Here is a 16252-nt window from a genome sequence, read left to right as displayed (position 1 = left end):
TAAACATTTAAACAATTTAGCAGTACTGTTTCAAATCCTCACTGTGTAAAAGCAGGAAAGAAAACAATCTTTTCCATTTATTCACTTCACAGAAGGAACAATGTGTTTTATAACACAGTATAATTACACTGTGAAGCCTTTTGTTCTAAAGTATACTTATGTAGCACAGAACTGGTGAAAATTCAGTCCTATGGTGAAGATTACCTTTCACGCTTTCTCAGGGGCTTACCTGATGCCATTAGAATCCACCAGAGAGCACTTTCAACGCGTTTATCAAAGTATCTTTCTTAACACGCTGGCACCATTTGTTCTGACTTCTCCAAAAGAAGTCACAAAATTGTATTTACAGTCAATGCACAGACCGTTCAAATTCTATCTCATTTATAATGTTGCCCTTTTTAAGAAAGATGTTATGAATTACATTAAATCATTTCACAATTCTCTCGCTGACTACTGCCCCTCAGATGAGCCCTTGAAGAACACAAATACGAGCCAATTAACATTGCAGCATGAAGTGCAGAAACAATTGAGCCAAAGACGGGAAAGGAGAAATCAGAATTTATAAAGTAGCTAATTTAATTTTAACAAACAGGAAAAGGCACAATTGCTTATTTAAGGTGAAGTAATGAAGGTTTATAAAGAAAACAGTAAAATTCAGTGCAACAAGAGCACTGCATTTACTGGTAGAATTATTTGGGCTGAGGGAGCTGGGCTTGTTCAGGCTGGAGAAGAGGCGGCTTCAGGGAGATCTCATTATAGCTTACCAGTACTTCAAAGGAGCTTATAGACAGGAGGGAGAGTGACTTTTTAGGTGGTCTGATAGTGACAGGACAAGGGGGAATGGTTTTAATCTAAAAGAGGGGAGATTTAGGTTAGATGACCAGGGAAAATTATCCACTCAGAGGGTGGTGAGGCAGTGGAAGACACTGCCCAGAGAAATTTGTGGATTCCCCACTCCTGAAGACGCTCAAGGTCAGGTTAGATGGGGCCCTGGGCCCTCATTGGGTGCCTGATTTAGTGGATGGCAATCCTGCCCACAGCAAGACATTGGAACTAGATGATCTTTATGGTCCCTTCCAACCCAAGCCATTCTACCACTCTATGATTCTTTCTATCACATAAGCATTTGCAATGTGGCACCTCTAACTTTCCTTCAAAACTCATCTTTTGCCACAGGTCTGGATGCCTGTGAGACCAGAGAAGTCTAGACAGTGACTTGGGCTTTTTACTTTTGTACAGAACACAACTAACTAAAAAAACTGAAAGCATGGAAAAAAATGAACTAAAATGTGGGTTTTTTTAAGTGTAATTATACACTTTCTCACAGTTTTTAATAAGCCTAAGAAACAGATCAATCCTACAACAGTGACATTTTTCATTTGACCATGTGACTATCTTAGTTTCAATATAAAGTCAAGACCATGCTGAGGAAGAAAAAACAGTGATGCATGCAAAGAACTGAGTTCTCTCAACTTTTGGAATGGAGGTCTCTCTGAATATTTCAGCAGCCTGTATAAAGGAATTTACACTTTATTCTCAGGGGAAGCTGTAGAATTTGAAAACAAACAATAACAACAACAAAAAAAATCAATCTAGTAATAACGATGCTTTAGGAAAAGTCATGTACTCCACTTTCAAGGTCAATTTACTTTTCCACTTTCTACTGATTAATAACGTAACATGTAAAAGAGAAGAACCTCTTACACACCCTAAGAGCAACAGATACGAGGAAGAATTCAGCTGCTATCATGACGGGAAGGCTGGCTCATTTTTAACAAAGTAGAAAAAAAAATCAGATAAACAATTCCTGTTATTTATACCTGCAGCATACTTAATGCTATCAAGGATCAACTTTTCCACATCATCCTGAACTGTGCCAAGTTACAGACCTCCTTTGCAGCTCAGAAAATAAAAACTTTTCACTTTATAAACTCACTTATCTTCTAAAAGAATAGTACATACCACATGCAATGGACCAGTAGACCTGTGAGTCTGGTGTCTGATGCAGGATGCGAAATGGGGCCACTTTTGACGTAGAATCCAATACTGCATCTAGGGTTCCCACAAGAAGACCTGAAGAAAACACACACAGCCTGGTAAAACTGAAGTTTTGAAATGCACGCTTACCTCCCAATTCCTTTCTTACTGAATAGGAATGCTATCCAAGTGAAAATTTATTCTGTAATAAACTCTGAGAAAAAAGAAGCACAAATGAACAAAACAAAAAGTGCTCCCAGATGAAGCTGCTGAGGAGCAGTTATAGACACCAAAGCCATTATAGACACAAACTGAGGGCAAAGAAGTTTGAGATGATGCCCATGGAAGCAATAGCCATGCAGTACGGTAAACCAGAGGATAACCGGAGAAGGAACATGGTAGTTCCCAGCCTTTAATAAGCACAAGCAGAAACTGGACTACCTCTTCATTAGTCACTTACTGTTGTTCTGTTTTACAGACAAAGGAAACAGTTCTAGGGAAACTGTAAAAACATCACGTCTGGTTTATGAAAATCTCATGCACTCTCTTCACATGAGAACACCACATCACACTCCCTGTACAGATAGAAGTTTTCCTGTTCATCCCATTCTCCAGGCATTGGGCTACAAAATGCTTTTCTTTATCAAGTCTATCAGAGAACTCCACTATAAACTATGGAACATGAAGATTTAATCCTGCCATCACATGTGAGTGTATTACATAAGGTGCATTACTCCATTACAGATTATACATACCGGATACAATGACCATGTTACCTCCTTGCTCCTAGATATTTAATTAGTTCCAATTAAACACAGTTTACATCAAAATACTAACAAAACACACTTCATCTCTAACAACAACAAAAAAGACACACAGACACACTCTCCTCTCTCTCAATATATTTTCTGAGAAAACAAGTATTCATTTTATCTTGGCAAGTAAAATCATTCACACTGAGAGTAACAAAGATGTTAGACAGCTCAGAGATCTTAAAAGCTGAATTTAAAGCTAAGAATCAAGAAATTCTAAAAGAAGAAGAAAAATCTACACAGAAAGAACTACAAATGTTTGGATCCTGATGCTCAAGTAAATCTTGTTACAACAGTGATGAAAATATAAGCAATTCTATCACTCTACTTTCCTTCCATTAATCCCCTCTCAAATTAGGAAAGTATCAGTTGTGAGTACTCAGGGAAGCAAAGCAAGACCTCTAAGTTTTATCTAGGCAGCTATCCTCTGAACACGATTTCCCTGAGACATGCTTCCAGCACAGACCCCATGTGACCTATCAATGTGGCTAATCAAGTTTCAGAATGACTTTACTTGTCTTAAAAAAATGTAAACAAATAAAAACCACAAAGGGAACCCAAAGATCAGTAAATTTCATCAATCAACACTATTATATTGCACTGCCTGCAATTCATAGACTGTACCTTCCCGTTGAAAAGTAGCATTTTTTGTAATTTCAAACTACAGTCAGACATGGAATAGATAACATTCATAACTGCTTTAAGAGCTTTGGCTTACTGAGTCACAACACTGAGCTCAGCACAAAGCTGGCTCTGCCTTAGCAGGTACTTTATTATCTTTTACAATTCTCCTAATCGCATTTTTGTTACAATATATGGTACCAAGACATTAGTCACCATTGCTAACATTAATGCAACAGCTCAGCTTGTGTGAATGAGTGTGACAGTACACCAGGGAGCAGCATTCCTCAGTGCTCTAAGTGCTCCCATCATTTTGGACGGCCATCAGATTTTAGGCACGATAAAGTGCATCAGGTCATTATTGCTCATTTCAGCACCAGTCAGCAGCACTCTGTCTACAAGACAACTGCAAGTCAGTGCTTCAGACAATAAGTACTCAAGAGGTGATGAGCTAGCTCATTACACAGCTGTGGTTACTGGCATCAGTGCAAGGACCTGGCAGTCCCACCTGCTTACCCTGGGCCTGAATGTGCTCTGACTACAATATCAGAACGTTCACTTCCAAGGCTGCAGACTTGGAAGTGGAAAGGTTTAAAGGTCATTAGTACAAGTCCAAGGATATTAATTGTAAAATAAAGGAGTAGAGAGCAGAAGAATCAGCATCTGCTCAACCTAAATAGTGGCATTACCTCCATAAGGGATGCAAGGGGAAAAAGCAACTCAGACCCTATTTGTCAGTGATATGCAACATACTGTTCTCAAACACCAGTTCTGGGGACAACCTTCAGAAGGTCACCTACTAGAGTTAGGGTAGTATGGTTAGATAGCAGTTGGATCTGATGATCTTTAAAGTCTTTTCCAACCTGAGCAATTCTATGATTCCACTCTCACCTCTGCTCTAAGTCAGAACCACAGTTTCTGGCAGTGATTTCAGCCAAGTCCTTCTTCAGGCTCACACAGGGAATGATTTCAGCTATAGACACAGAAAGTGATGCACACTCACGAGGAGAAAGGGTTCTGTTTTTAGAAAACACTCTCAATTTCATGGTTATTTGAGTAAAACCAGTGAGAAACACCATGGATACTTAAGTGAATAGAGTAAAACACCCTAGTAAATAAAAGGACGAGAAAACCTGAAGAGCTTTGCAATAAGGTGTTCTTTCCAAAACTTTACATAACCTTGGCTGACAGAATACAAACATTAGCTAACAGAATATCAGGAACAAACTGCCTCAGTGGTCCACATCAAACCTTCAGAGCTGAGTGCAGATGACTCAGTGGTAACACAGAGCAATATGCCAGCACTGTGCCTTGCATAGTATCCTTGGTATTTTGCTGCAGAGACATCCACCTGAACACATTAGCAATGAATTTTGCTCTCACTTGTACCAATTTATGGCAATAATGCCTACCTGTTAGATGAAAATAACTGTTCAGCACCTTGTCTTTTGAGAGCAACACTGCTGTGTTTCTCTATTTCACCAGGCACAACCTGGTACAACCTGTTACAAACACAGTACTGTAGTTTGCTTTCCCTAAAGAAGCACTGTTGCTCTGAAGCAGAGTTGGCACAAGCCTGTTTGCTCCTCTGCTGCTTAACAGTACCTTTGAGATCAATAATTGACGAAATTAAAACCGGATCACTCTCCTGATTAACTACATTAGAAGTGTTACTGGACATCAAATATTGATATGAGTTAGAGCTCCTTACAGACAGAGATGCTTCATCAGCACAGTGCTGGCGAGCCCCACGTCCCCAGGGTCTTTGAAAGCAGACACATCCAGGTACAACCGAGGCTTCACTCTGTGTTTGTTTATGCTGTGTGAAAGTACTGTAAGAGCTGCATCCAAGTGACAACAAACGCAGAAACTGGTGCTCTGCAGGGAGAGTTTGTTTCAGCAATAATTGCTCCTTTCTGCAACCTGAGGTTAATTAGAGAAAGTCCAAAGGGGAAAAACACTATGAAAAAGGTAGGTTTGTGTAAGAAAATAAGTATCATTCATTTCAATCAGATATTTGTTGTAGTTCAAGAGCAACATCTGTTTATAGTATGGAACAGAATGGGTGGAATCCCACTGAGGACACCTCCCAGCAGGGACACATGGAGCAGCCTCAGCAAGGTTTTAAAAAGCCACCGAAAACTGGCATCTGTATGTTCAGAAGAAACATAAATGTGAAGAATAAAAAGCAATGGCTTTTACGTGAACTGTTCAGTTGTTTTTGTATTGTAAAGTCAATCTGTTAATAAATTGTGCTTTTAAAATGGAAATAAACCCTGGAGGCAATGCAGTGCAAGAGACCCAAACCACAAATCCCCACCACCATAAGTATTTGTTTACAAAAGCAAGATAAAGCCTCACCCCAGAATGTCAAATACATTCACACAGCATTTTGGTTCACTTAAAATAAAAAAAACCAAAGTTTATCTAGTGACAACTGGGCACGTAGTCTAAAATACAAACACACACTAAGCCACAAAAACTCATTTTCTCAGTGTACTTTATTTAAAATGGGAAAATGTCAACTTGTGAATAAGACTCTCTCCTCCATTTTTCAAAGTAAGCACAGAACTCCTTTTTTTGTTTAATTGTATTTCCAACTCAACTTGGTCTCATGACTAAGGAACCTCAGCTTAAGGCACAACAGAGCATGGGCTGAGATGCAAACGCTCTTTAGCAATTGAGATGAAAAACAGGTTCATTTAAGTCTCCCATGAGAAAGATTTCATCTCTGTTTACAATGTACATTCTGGTCAGTGGTTATGGCTCCGATGAGACAACGGCAGGTTATTAAACAAAGGTGTGTATTCAGGGCCATACGTAAAAGTACTTGTGGCAATAAAGATATCCTTGAAACCTGGGAAACTACAAACACTACTCTGTAAGAAAGATAAACACTGGTCTCCTTGGTAGGTCCAGTGGCAAGGCAGACATACATCAGCTCCTCTTCTTTGCTTCTGTACAGCTAAAGGCTATATAACATGAATAGATGTCAATTCAACATACAATCAAAACTAAATACAGAGGTGAGTAAAACTCCTTAACATCTAAGCAGTGCAGCACCTTCTGCAGAGGCCAAGCAAGATGACCCTCAGTGCCAACCTTTCCTTCCCCAAAGCAGCAGCACCAACCACACTGCAGCACTGCCTGCTCCTCCCAGTGCCAGCAGAGCTGCCATGCTGCCCTTCACGAGACAGTGGGAGACAACTATGGATTTCTATGGCAACTTGAAAACTGGCTGGGGCACAAGCTGCACCTCTCCAGCCTCACACCCAACTCCACAATGCAGCGCAGGCCTGAAAATTCCAAAAAACAAACATCACCTTTGTCACATACAGTGCCTACTTACAATGCAAAGCTTCCCAAGATTCCTCTCCTGCCTTGCTATTCCCACTAAAATGAATTCCTATGAAATCACCGAGTACCATTTTTAATTCATCCAACAGGAAGTTCTGTGCGAGACAAGGTCCTTGCCCCTGATACCCACCATGTCAAAGTGTTCTTTAACATAACGCCTTTTGACAGATAAATTTCCTCATATTGCATATACAAGCCTAGCTCTGTCTCCCCTTCCTCCAGCCTCCTACGCCAGCACGCTAGCTAGCAGTGACACAGACAACAGGCTGCATCTTCTAAACAGCAGGAATAGCATCACGCACCTTCTGCAGATTCAGGATAGCAATAATTGCTGCCAGAAATATAGGACTTGAAGAGTCAGGATTTTTCCCTACATTTGAAATCTCCCTTTTTTCAAGCACAGCACATTCAGCGGGCAGGGAAGATTATTCCCAACCATGTGTTTTTTTGATAAGTGTCTCTCCTCTCACAGCTGTGCTGTATGCTGGAGCAGAAAGGAAAAAGCAAAAGCATGTCAGTGAAAGACTGGTATTTTGTGACATCAAATATAATTACTCCAAAATACCTGTCTTCTAACTAAGGTCCTATAACCAAACAATATATACAACTGAAACAACGTCTTCGTGATCAACGTACTTGATCTCACTAGATCTTGTGTACAGCATGTGCATTCACAGCAGCAGTATTCTGTTGCTGTAACTGCGCTTTGTCACACAAACCTTTTCGTTTAACTGAATCCTTACAAATATACCCTAGAAAGCCTAAGCTGATCTCCTGTAGTGGCTCCACAGAAAACAGAAGGACTGGAGGAGACGGCCACACAGCTGCACTGCAGGCAGAAGATTCTGTGACAGCTCAGTGCATGTGAAACATCAGGAAGCAGAACCAGTCAAACAGGTTACAGTTACTTACATCCTTGGGTGAGATCTAAGGAAGAAAAGAGAATGAAATGTAAAACTAAATAGGTGTATAAAAACAGAGAGGACCAAGGCTAACCAAAACCAGCACGAAGTATCCATCTCTGTCCACACTAGCCAGCTAGTAAACCATGCTATACATGGACACAAGCCATAGGAGCTAGCTGTCACCAAAAGATGACAAACTGACCCTGTTGTACCAGTCCAAAAGGGATTCACAAACAAATCTAAGCACAGATTTCTTTATAAACCCATGCTAACACATAAAACCCTGCCTTCCTCTTTTACTTGGTCTGTATCTTCTGCTTCTAGTTATGCCTTCAATACTCACTTGCTCCCTCCTCAAAGTCTTCCATACTAAGTGTATTCTTGTATCACTGCAAGTCCACTGCAGCTGCCCCTCAGCCAGTCCATCAGTGCTATCCCAGCCATGCAGCACTCTACGCCCTCCTCCCCATGTTATGTTGGGGCACTGCCCCTCTCCTCCTACAGGGCTCCATTTCCCAGTCCCTCTAGCCCTGTGTCGCATCAGCTGGAAAATACTGCTCACAAGAACAGGAAAAGGCTCTCCTTGGCACATCTGGTGATGTCATAACATTATAGCTGTTCATTGCTTTTTTTCTGAAGTAAGCACTAATTATCTGAGTCACACACAGCACTAAGACATTAAAATTAGGCATAACAAATTATGCTAGTTTATACCTAGGAGGTTTGAATATTTTCATACCTGTAAACATAAATCTTGGAATTTATGTTATTCTCCAATTCTCCTGCTAACCCTTGTTATTTACCATTTTAATTCAGGAACATCTTACTTTTGCTTCTGTTCACTAAAAAGTAACCTGTGCAAATAAAAGCTGTACGAACCTCATATAAATAGAAAAGCTATAAAAACAAAACATGCAACACCATCCAGGAAGGCATACCAAAGAAACTATCTCACTTGGGTGTTCTTCCGTGCTGTCATATGCTTGCAAGGGCAGGAGAACAGTGACAGACATCTCATTCTTTCATTTTAGTCGCAGTTCTTGGATGAATCTTACCACAGTGCCAGACAACCTTTGTAACACTTCAGCTTGCTTTGGTTTCCAAAGACACAGGACAGAGAACAGCCAAACCAGATTGGTGACCACTTGGGTTGAAAAACATCACCCTTTGTTGTAAGCTGAAGCCTGACATTATCTACCTATAACATTATGACATCCCTAGCAGGGAATCTGGGATTATGCAGTTATTTCTTTTCACATTTTCCTTGCCCCCTACAAGCAGTTCACGTGCCAATGAATCTCCTCTGGTGGGAAGGGCTATTTCTGCATGCGGAATTTGTCAGTCAGATGATTAGACATTATTACATTGCTGGAAAGAATTAATAAATGTTTCAATAAGACAATTATATATCAAGTTCAATACAGCTTATGTTATGATGACACAACTAGAGAAATCTGAAGATGCAACTCATACTCATAAACCCAGAGACACAACTCATTCAAAACACTTCAAAACCACACTGGCCATGAGCCAGCAGTGCGCTCTTGTGGCCATAAGGCCAGCAGTACCCTGGGGTGCAATATCTAAAGGGCAGGAGTCAAAGGGATGGGGCCAGGCTCTTTTCAGTAGCATGCAGTGACAAGATAACGGATAACGGGTAAAACCAGAACAGAGGAAGGTGTTCTGGGGGATCTCCATAAGTTCCTTCTAACTCCTTTGGTTCTGTGACATCCCAACATGACTCCACATCCCTGTGCCATTTCTCCTTGAAGGGGTCAACACCATGCGGGTTCTGAAGGAGTCAGCTCCTCCAAGCTGGGGTGTCAGAGGTGCCCGGGGTCCCTGCAGCACATTATGCCACAGACAACAACCAAACCTGGAAACTCTGGTCTGCACCTTTAGTTCTCATGAAATAAAGTACGTTACAGCGAGGCTGTCGCTGTGTCAGTGCCATTTTCCGGGGCTGGGCCGAGCCCAGAGCCTCAGCTCTGCCACCTCACCCACTTGGCTGGGGCTGCACGCGAAGGGGGAAGGCCAGTAATTAAATAATAATAAAAAGGGGGGGGGAGGGGCGGAAAGAAGAAAACAAACAACCGAGATACTCTGCGACGGCGAGCGGCCCACGCTCGGCTACGCACCGCCGGGTGCCGCAGCACCGGCCGCCCCGTGCCCCGGGCAGTACCTGCCAGCCCGCCTCCGCCCTCCTCGCCGTAGCCCCGCCGCCTCTGCAGCACGAAGTACTGGTTGGAGCGCTCCAGTACCCACAGCTTGAGGGCATTTTTCAGCAGCACCTCCTCGGGCTTCAGCCACATCTTGGCGGCTTCACCTCCCTCCGCCGCCGCCGCCGCCCATACTCGCCGCCGCCTCCCGCTCCCACGTACGCAGCCCGGCTGCCAAGCGCCGCCACCGCTCCGAGGCACGCTGGGAGGCGTAGTCCCGGCGGGAGCGCTCCGCGCCTCAGGACTACAGCTCCCTGCAGGCCCCGCGCGGCCGCCGGCTGTGAAGCGAGGCGGGAAGGGGCGCTTCGCTTACTGCCCTGGCAGGATGCAGCCAGGCTTCGGCCTTAGCTCTGAAAATCTCCTCACAAAGGGATTTTTGTTTTGGCCCCCTCATGGCAGTCAGAGAAGTACAGCTAAGTCTGGCCAAACATCAAGCATTCATCACTAAAGAATGCTGCTTTGTTTCGTGTTTATGCTTGTTTTCTAGTCTCCCAAGCCTGATGTGCCTTGGGGCAGACGGGTGCAGAAAGAAAACACCCAAACACCTGGCCATGTCACACTGCCCATGCATGTCACCTCAACCTGCATATCAGCCCCGAGTGAGAGAGCAGCAGACATATTGCCACTGCTGCCTATTTACACTTCATGATATACGATGATGCTCTGCCTCCTTGCTTCTATCACCCAACAAAATTACAAGCTCATTTGGAGTGGTGTGGATGTTTTGGGTGTCTTAACAACAGTTTGACACAGGGGCTCTGTGTTCTTGTGTGTCTGCAAAAACTTGGTCATTTGTTCCCATAGAGTAGCTCTTCAGATCATCTACACATTGACTAGCACTATTGTTTTAGTCTAGAATAAATCAATCAAGCCTGGTAGTGAGTGAAACAGCAGCCTTCACACTCAAGTGCATGGCAACCTGCTCATATTACTGCTGGCTGCTGCTAGCTCCCCTTGTTTAAGAGCTCATCTCTCAGAGCTAGCGGTCCTGTGGGAAAGCAATAAGAGGAAAAAATTTGAAGTCCTGTGCTGGAACCACTGCACCACACATACCTGAAAGCTGAGGGTTTCTTGGGGCTGTGGGTCAACAGTGTGACTCCCAGCTCCACAGAAGGCCACAGCCACAGCCATCCAGCTGCTCAGTCCCTATTAGCTAGTGCTCTCTCCCAGTATTTATTCTCAAGTCATTGCCTCTTCTCCAGGTCTCTGAGACTTCTCCTAACAATATATTAGAGTGTGAAAGCCTCACTCCTGGCCTTCACTCCTCACACAGTCTGTCACTTGGAGCAAAGTAGGACTTGCCCATTTCCCAGAAACTTCTCTACAGTTTTCTGTTCCATCAGGTACTTCCCTTAGCATCATTGACCTTCCTAAAATTTTCCCCAAATAAAGCTTTATTGATTGTGTATCTTATCACTATACATTTGAACTCAGTCTCTTCTTTAAGCTATTTTTATAAAGAAATTGTGCACACTGTGCACTAATGACAGACTTCAAACTTGGCACTTCTTCACTTTATCCATTCTTTCCTTTGGCCTTTCCAGCAGTCCCCAAGGCAACCCACTTCCTGCAGTGTTTCTCCCAGCCATTGTTCCATCTGCAAGTACAGGCAACACAAAACATTGCCAGGCCCTCACAGAAAGGTGTTTGGCAATGCCTATCCACTTTCAGCCACATGTTGCTACCCAGCAGCACCACTTTAGTTCATGGGAAATTTTGAAAACTGGATGAACTGCACTGGTATAAGGTTTTTCTTCCAGTCATTATATCATAGCAAGAGAAGCTCTGATACTGAAAGTTTTACCTTTTGGGCCAAATATAGATTGAATTCAAGCTGCTATTCATTTTACCTGTTTTTATTACAACAAATAATAAACATTTATAAAAAACATAGCAAGAGAAGCAACAAATTTCTGGTACTTTACATTTACTAGAGCGGAAAAAGAAATTATTAGCAAATGTGATAAGTGACACAGACAAAACATTAATGAGACAAAGCAAACAACTACAATATGTCAGCAGATTCTCCATGAAGCAGTCTCCACAATCCCTCCCCACCTGAAGTAACAGATATCAGTGGGCTTCTGTGGAAAAGCTGTTGCTGTGGCAGCTGCTGGAGACTGACCAGAGCTGACAGCAATTCCTGCACAGATGCTGCTCTTTTAAGAGCACTCCCAAAGGGACTGTTTACCATTTAATTTTCCACAATTAGCCAAGCCCTGGGATATGAAACACTTACTTAGGATCTAATACAGGCATTCTAATGCTGATGCTAATTGCAGGGAGAGATGCCCTCGTCATTTCCTACCCAGATCTTGGCTTTTGGCATCTCACACAGGCTGGACATGTTAGGACATATGTTGCTTTCTAGTGTAAAATTCAAACTTTGTTATTCAGATTATAAAAAAGTAACAAAAAGAACATCCCTTCTGTTGTTTCAAGGTCCTGAATGCCTTCCTTTCTTCTGATTCCTTCAGGCACTGGTTCCTAAGCAAATACTATTAAGATGCAGAGTGCAGAGGAATTTATTTATAGATACTTAAATTCTTTCTTAATCAGTGCACGATCATCCTACAGTCTAATCAATGCATTCCACAGCAAGAGAGATCCATTTAGTGCTGCAGAATTTTTCTTTCACTGCACTAATGACCTCCTGGAAATGGTAAATGATTTCCCTCAAGTAACCACAGCCAAGTGTATATAAATAGCTAAATAGCTGTATAAACAGTTTGGCTTCACTTTGTATAACCAACAGTTTAACAACCAGTGCGGAGAATTACATAGCTGTTAATTCACAGTGGGTGAACATCACAATTTGGTTTCAAGTTTCCCTTAGAGCTAAAATTAAATTGTCAAAGCTAGTAGATTTCATCTACTCCAAAATGCCAGCCATTATGCCCCTGGGGGGGGTTGAACACTATTCAAATCTGTGCAGGGAACATCCATCTAAATCTGGGTGAAAATAAACCAGTGCAGAAGCTAGCCCTCTTGTTAAACACTGAATAAAATTCATTAAATCATGCAGCCAGTGTATGTGTAGACATTTATGCTGCCCAACTGTTAGGCCACTTGACAGCTACAGATCTTTCCGTCTAGAGATTGAGATGGACAAAATCTCTCAATTTTACAGGAAATCCAGCTGTCCTGTTGACTCACATTACATATATATGCTTGTAGTCCCTCATCACAAGGCTTGCCTTTCCCTTATCTGCAAAATCTGTTGTAACTACATTTCTAGAGTGACATCTGAAAATTCTCTTTGTTATGAGAAAATTATACTTCAAATTTTGAATTTACAATAAAATCCCATCCATGTAAAGTCTGGTTTACAAGAAAGCACAGTAATACAGCATCTGGTGGCAGGGCTTACTCCCCCACAGAGATGGAAGGTTTTCCCATTCTCCCTTTGAAAATATGTAAATGCTTGTGTGTCTAAAACAGCTTTTTGGGGAGAGAGAGATAAATGACAGCAGTAAGCAAACATGGGAGGTGATAACTGAATCTGTTTCTGCTTCCTCTTTGGGGCAGAACAACCAAGATGTCTGTAGGACTGGATGAAAACAGTAACAGAGTCAAAAGGGGCATTTGCTTTAACAACCGTTACCCCTTGTGGCCACATAATTTCCAGCATCTTACATGGAAGCACTAGTATGTACAGCAAAAACCAAAGCACAGTAACAACCACAATAACAAGCTTACATAGCCCTTAAGGAACAGTCCTATCCCCAGGCATGTTATTTGCATTTTGCGTTAAGGAAAGAGTCTATTATGTCATAACACATATAACTACATGTATACGCACACAGAACTGCAGCATCAGAAATGAAAAAAAAGGCTTGAATCCTATCAACATAACAAAAAATGCCAAAGCAACTTTCAATGCATTTAGTTGGTCTGAATTTTTTTTTTTTTTTTTTGAGGGAGGTCAACTTTTGTTCCTGCTAAACACAGAAGTCTGACAGATGATTTCACAAAACTATTACCACAAAATTCTACTATGCTACAGCTTACATACCACAAATGTATAAAGCTTCTAGACATGAAATTAAAGCATTTGGAGGAGTGTACTTACCTCTTGGCAGCTCCCTTCTCTGCTCTACACTTCAGATGTAGAATAGAAAGATGATCACAGCTACAAGCAAGATAAAGCTTCAGCAAGAAATCAGATTATATTCAGACTTGCACTTTGAGCCTATAACCAACCAATGCATCCTGAACTTGATTTGGAAGTCTGCAAAAGAGAGCTGTGGCCAACTCAATTGGGTAGCATTTCTGTACTTCCATGCTGTCAGTCAGCGGTACAAGGCTGTACCTACTGCCAAATTAGATATAGTTTAAAAGTTGTCAAATCCTCTAGCATCAGAGCAAAGAATTCTAAAATGCCTTGCAAGACAAAGAGCATTAACTTAACTAAAGGCAGAATTGCTGATCAACCAGCAGAAAGTGAAATGCAAGTGAAGAGTTCAGGTAAGATTGCCTTGTACTGATCTGTGCACAAAGGAGCAGGTCAGAAGCACATGAGGCAGTTGCAGCACATGTAGGGAGCCTCTTAAAAAAAAAGAAAGAGGATAATTGAAGACAGCACACCATTTTCTTTACTCCTGCCCTCCCAGCACACTAAGTTGGCTATTCAGCCTTAACAGCCTCCCCTTTAGCTCTTGTTTTTCCTGTATATAGAGTACAGCTACCAGGCTCTGGCCTTTTGGTAACATTTCAGACCATACAACCGAAGCAGCCTGCAAGTAATTGACACTCCTTACGCATACTGGTTCAAGCAACAGCTGCTGTTTTGGCCTCACAACACTAAATGAGTTTCAGAGTTGTGGGACAGGGCAAACCTGAGAAGTGCATCTGCTTCCACACAAGAGCTAGTAAGCAACACTTCATGTCAGTCATAAAGAGGTCATCAGAATATAGTTTTATTTACATTTTCATATTCAAATTCAATACAAATCACAAAATATTTACAACATTTTAAATTATACTATAGATAAGAAAATGCATTGCTTTTCCCCTGCAGATTCAATAGTACCTTATTGCGGGCTTTAAGACAAAGCTCTGCTAACATTAGAAACAAACCATAGCTACAGAGATAAAAAATAAAGTGCATCTGTAAGATGTCCTTACGTACCCTTAGCGGGCAAGGCCCTACTTAATATTGAGGCACCCAATGCTCCTCTTCAGCCTCCCACCCATTCAACTCCTCACAGATGGCTGAACATTTCTCCAATCACCTGTTACATTTACAGGACATTAGCTGGCCCTGCAGCTTTAGCACACAAGCAAGACACTGCACAGCAATAGTCCAGAACAGTCCAGCATTTTCTGGAGATTTGGTTCTTCCCCAAGTATTGTCTGAACAAGACACAGCAGATCCTTTGAGAAGGATCTGTCTTTCCATCTTCAGTTCAAGTCTTCCACAATGCCAGAACTCTTGCATATTGCTGGTGCTAGAGACAGTTGTAATTCCAAAAATCATGTAGGATCTTTCAGACTGTCTGGTATCAACAAGTTTGAAAAGTTCCTCCATTTGTTCCCTTTACAGTATTGTGCAAGTCAAATTCGGCCTGTCAGCCTGAAGCTCTCTTTTTCCCTTTAGGAATGTGGAGTTGAGAGGTAAATCGATGGATTAGATCTGTTCACCAAATAACCAAAAGACACTGTGGGCAAAATCCAGTTTGACAGGCATTACACTTTGTACTTTCTCCTATCAAATTAGGGCACTGAAATATTAAACATAGTGTTGCTTTAAACTGAACAAATGTGGTAAATAAGTATTAGACCAGATCAAAATCTATTTCTTTACAATGAGAACCCACTTGAATTAAAAACAAACAACAAAAGTCAAATAATTCCCAGTACAGACAACTACTACATTAAGAAACTTCTCCTTATTTAAGCAACTCAAATGCTGAAGAGAAGCTTTGCTGAAGATGGAACTTCTGTTTTAGCATTATAATCTGATGGTTTTCATTATATTCAAGACAGCTTTATCTGAAGAGTGTTAAAACTAATTTCCACGTGGGAGATGTAGTTTTAAGAATTGAAAACCATATAATCATGAATTAAACATGTTTAATCTTAGCATTTTCAAGGTATCGATGCTGCTACAGTCATCCACTGGGTTCTTCAAATGTGTGGTGTACATGTGATGGCAGTAGGCAGCTCCTTGCAGAAGGCTTATACCATGTTGCTGGGCACATTCTTAGGACCTAACTTCGGAAACTTGTGTTTCATCTGCCTCAAAAGTTGGGTTGTCAAGGGGAGGAAGGACAGTCACAGCTGAAGTCTGAGATTCGTTATTTACAAGATGTGTGTTGTCATCTGTCCAGAACAAAAACAAGACGCAAAGTGTTATAGG

The 16252-nt window shown here is 41.7% G+C and overlaps 2 protein-coding genes across 4 annotated transcripts in view; both read right to left on the bottom strand.

Moving 5' to 3' along the window:
* Positions 1-10047, bottom strand: part of TBC1D8B (TBC1 domain family member 8B) — a 31675-nt gene extending 21628 nt beyond the window's left edge. For both annotated transcript variants that reach the window (XM_015278640.4, XM_015278641.4), the window contains exons 1-2: positions 9855-10047; positions 1963-2073 (exon numbers count right to left, since the gene is read on the bottom strand). In XM_015278640.4, coding sequence (XP_015134126.1) covers positions 1963-2073; positions 9855-9984 — 241 coding nt within the window. In that variant the 5' untranslated portion in view covers positions 9985-10047. The remainder of the gene's footprint in view (positions 1-1962; positions 2074-9854) is intronic.
* Positions 10048-14790: 4743 nt separating this feature from the next.
* Positions 14791-16252, bottom strand: part of RNF128 (ring finger protein 128, E3 ubiquitin protein ligase) — a 37430-nt gene continuing 35968 nt past the window's right edge. For both annotated transcript variants that reach the window (XM_004940850.5, XM_420351.8), the window contains exon 7: positions 14791-16215. In XM_004940850.5, the coding sequence (XP_004940907.2) occupies positions 16097-16215 (119 nt within the window). In that variant the 3' untranslated portion in view covers positions 14791-16096. The remainder of the gene's footprint in view (positions 16216-16252) is intronic.

The sequence above is a fragment of the Gallus gallus genome, chromosome 4 (assembly GCF_016699485.2).
Source record: "Gallus gallus isolate bGalGal1 chromosome 4, bGalGal1.mat.broiler.GRCg7b, whole genome shotgun sequence".
NCBI classification, from domain to species: domain Eukaryota; kingdom Metazoa; phylum Chordata; class Aves; order Galliformes; family Phasianidae; genus Gallus; species Gallus gallus.
The sequence above is the reverse complement of the archived record's forward strand: the minus strand, read 5'-3'. Positions and strand labels throughout refer to the sequence as shown.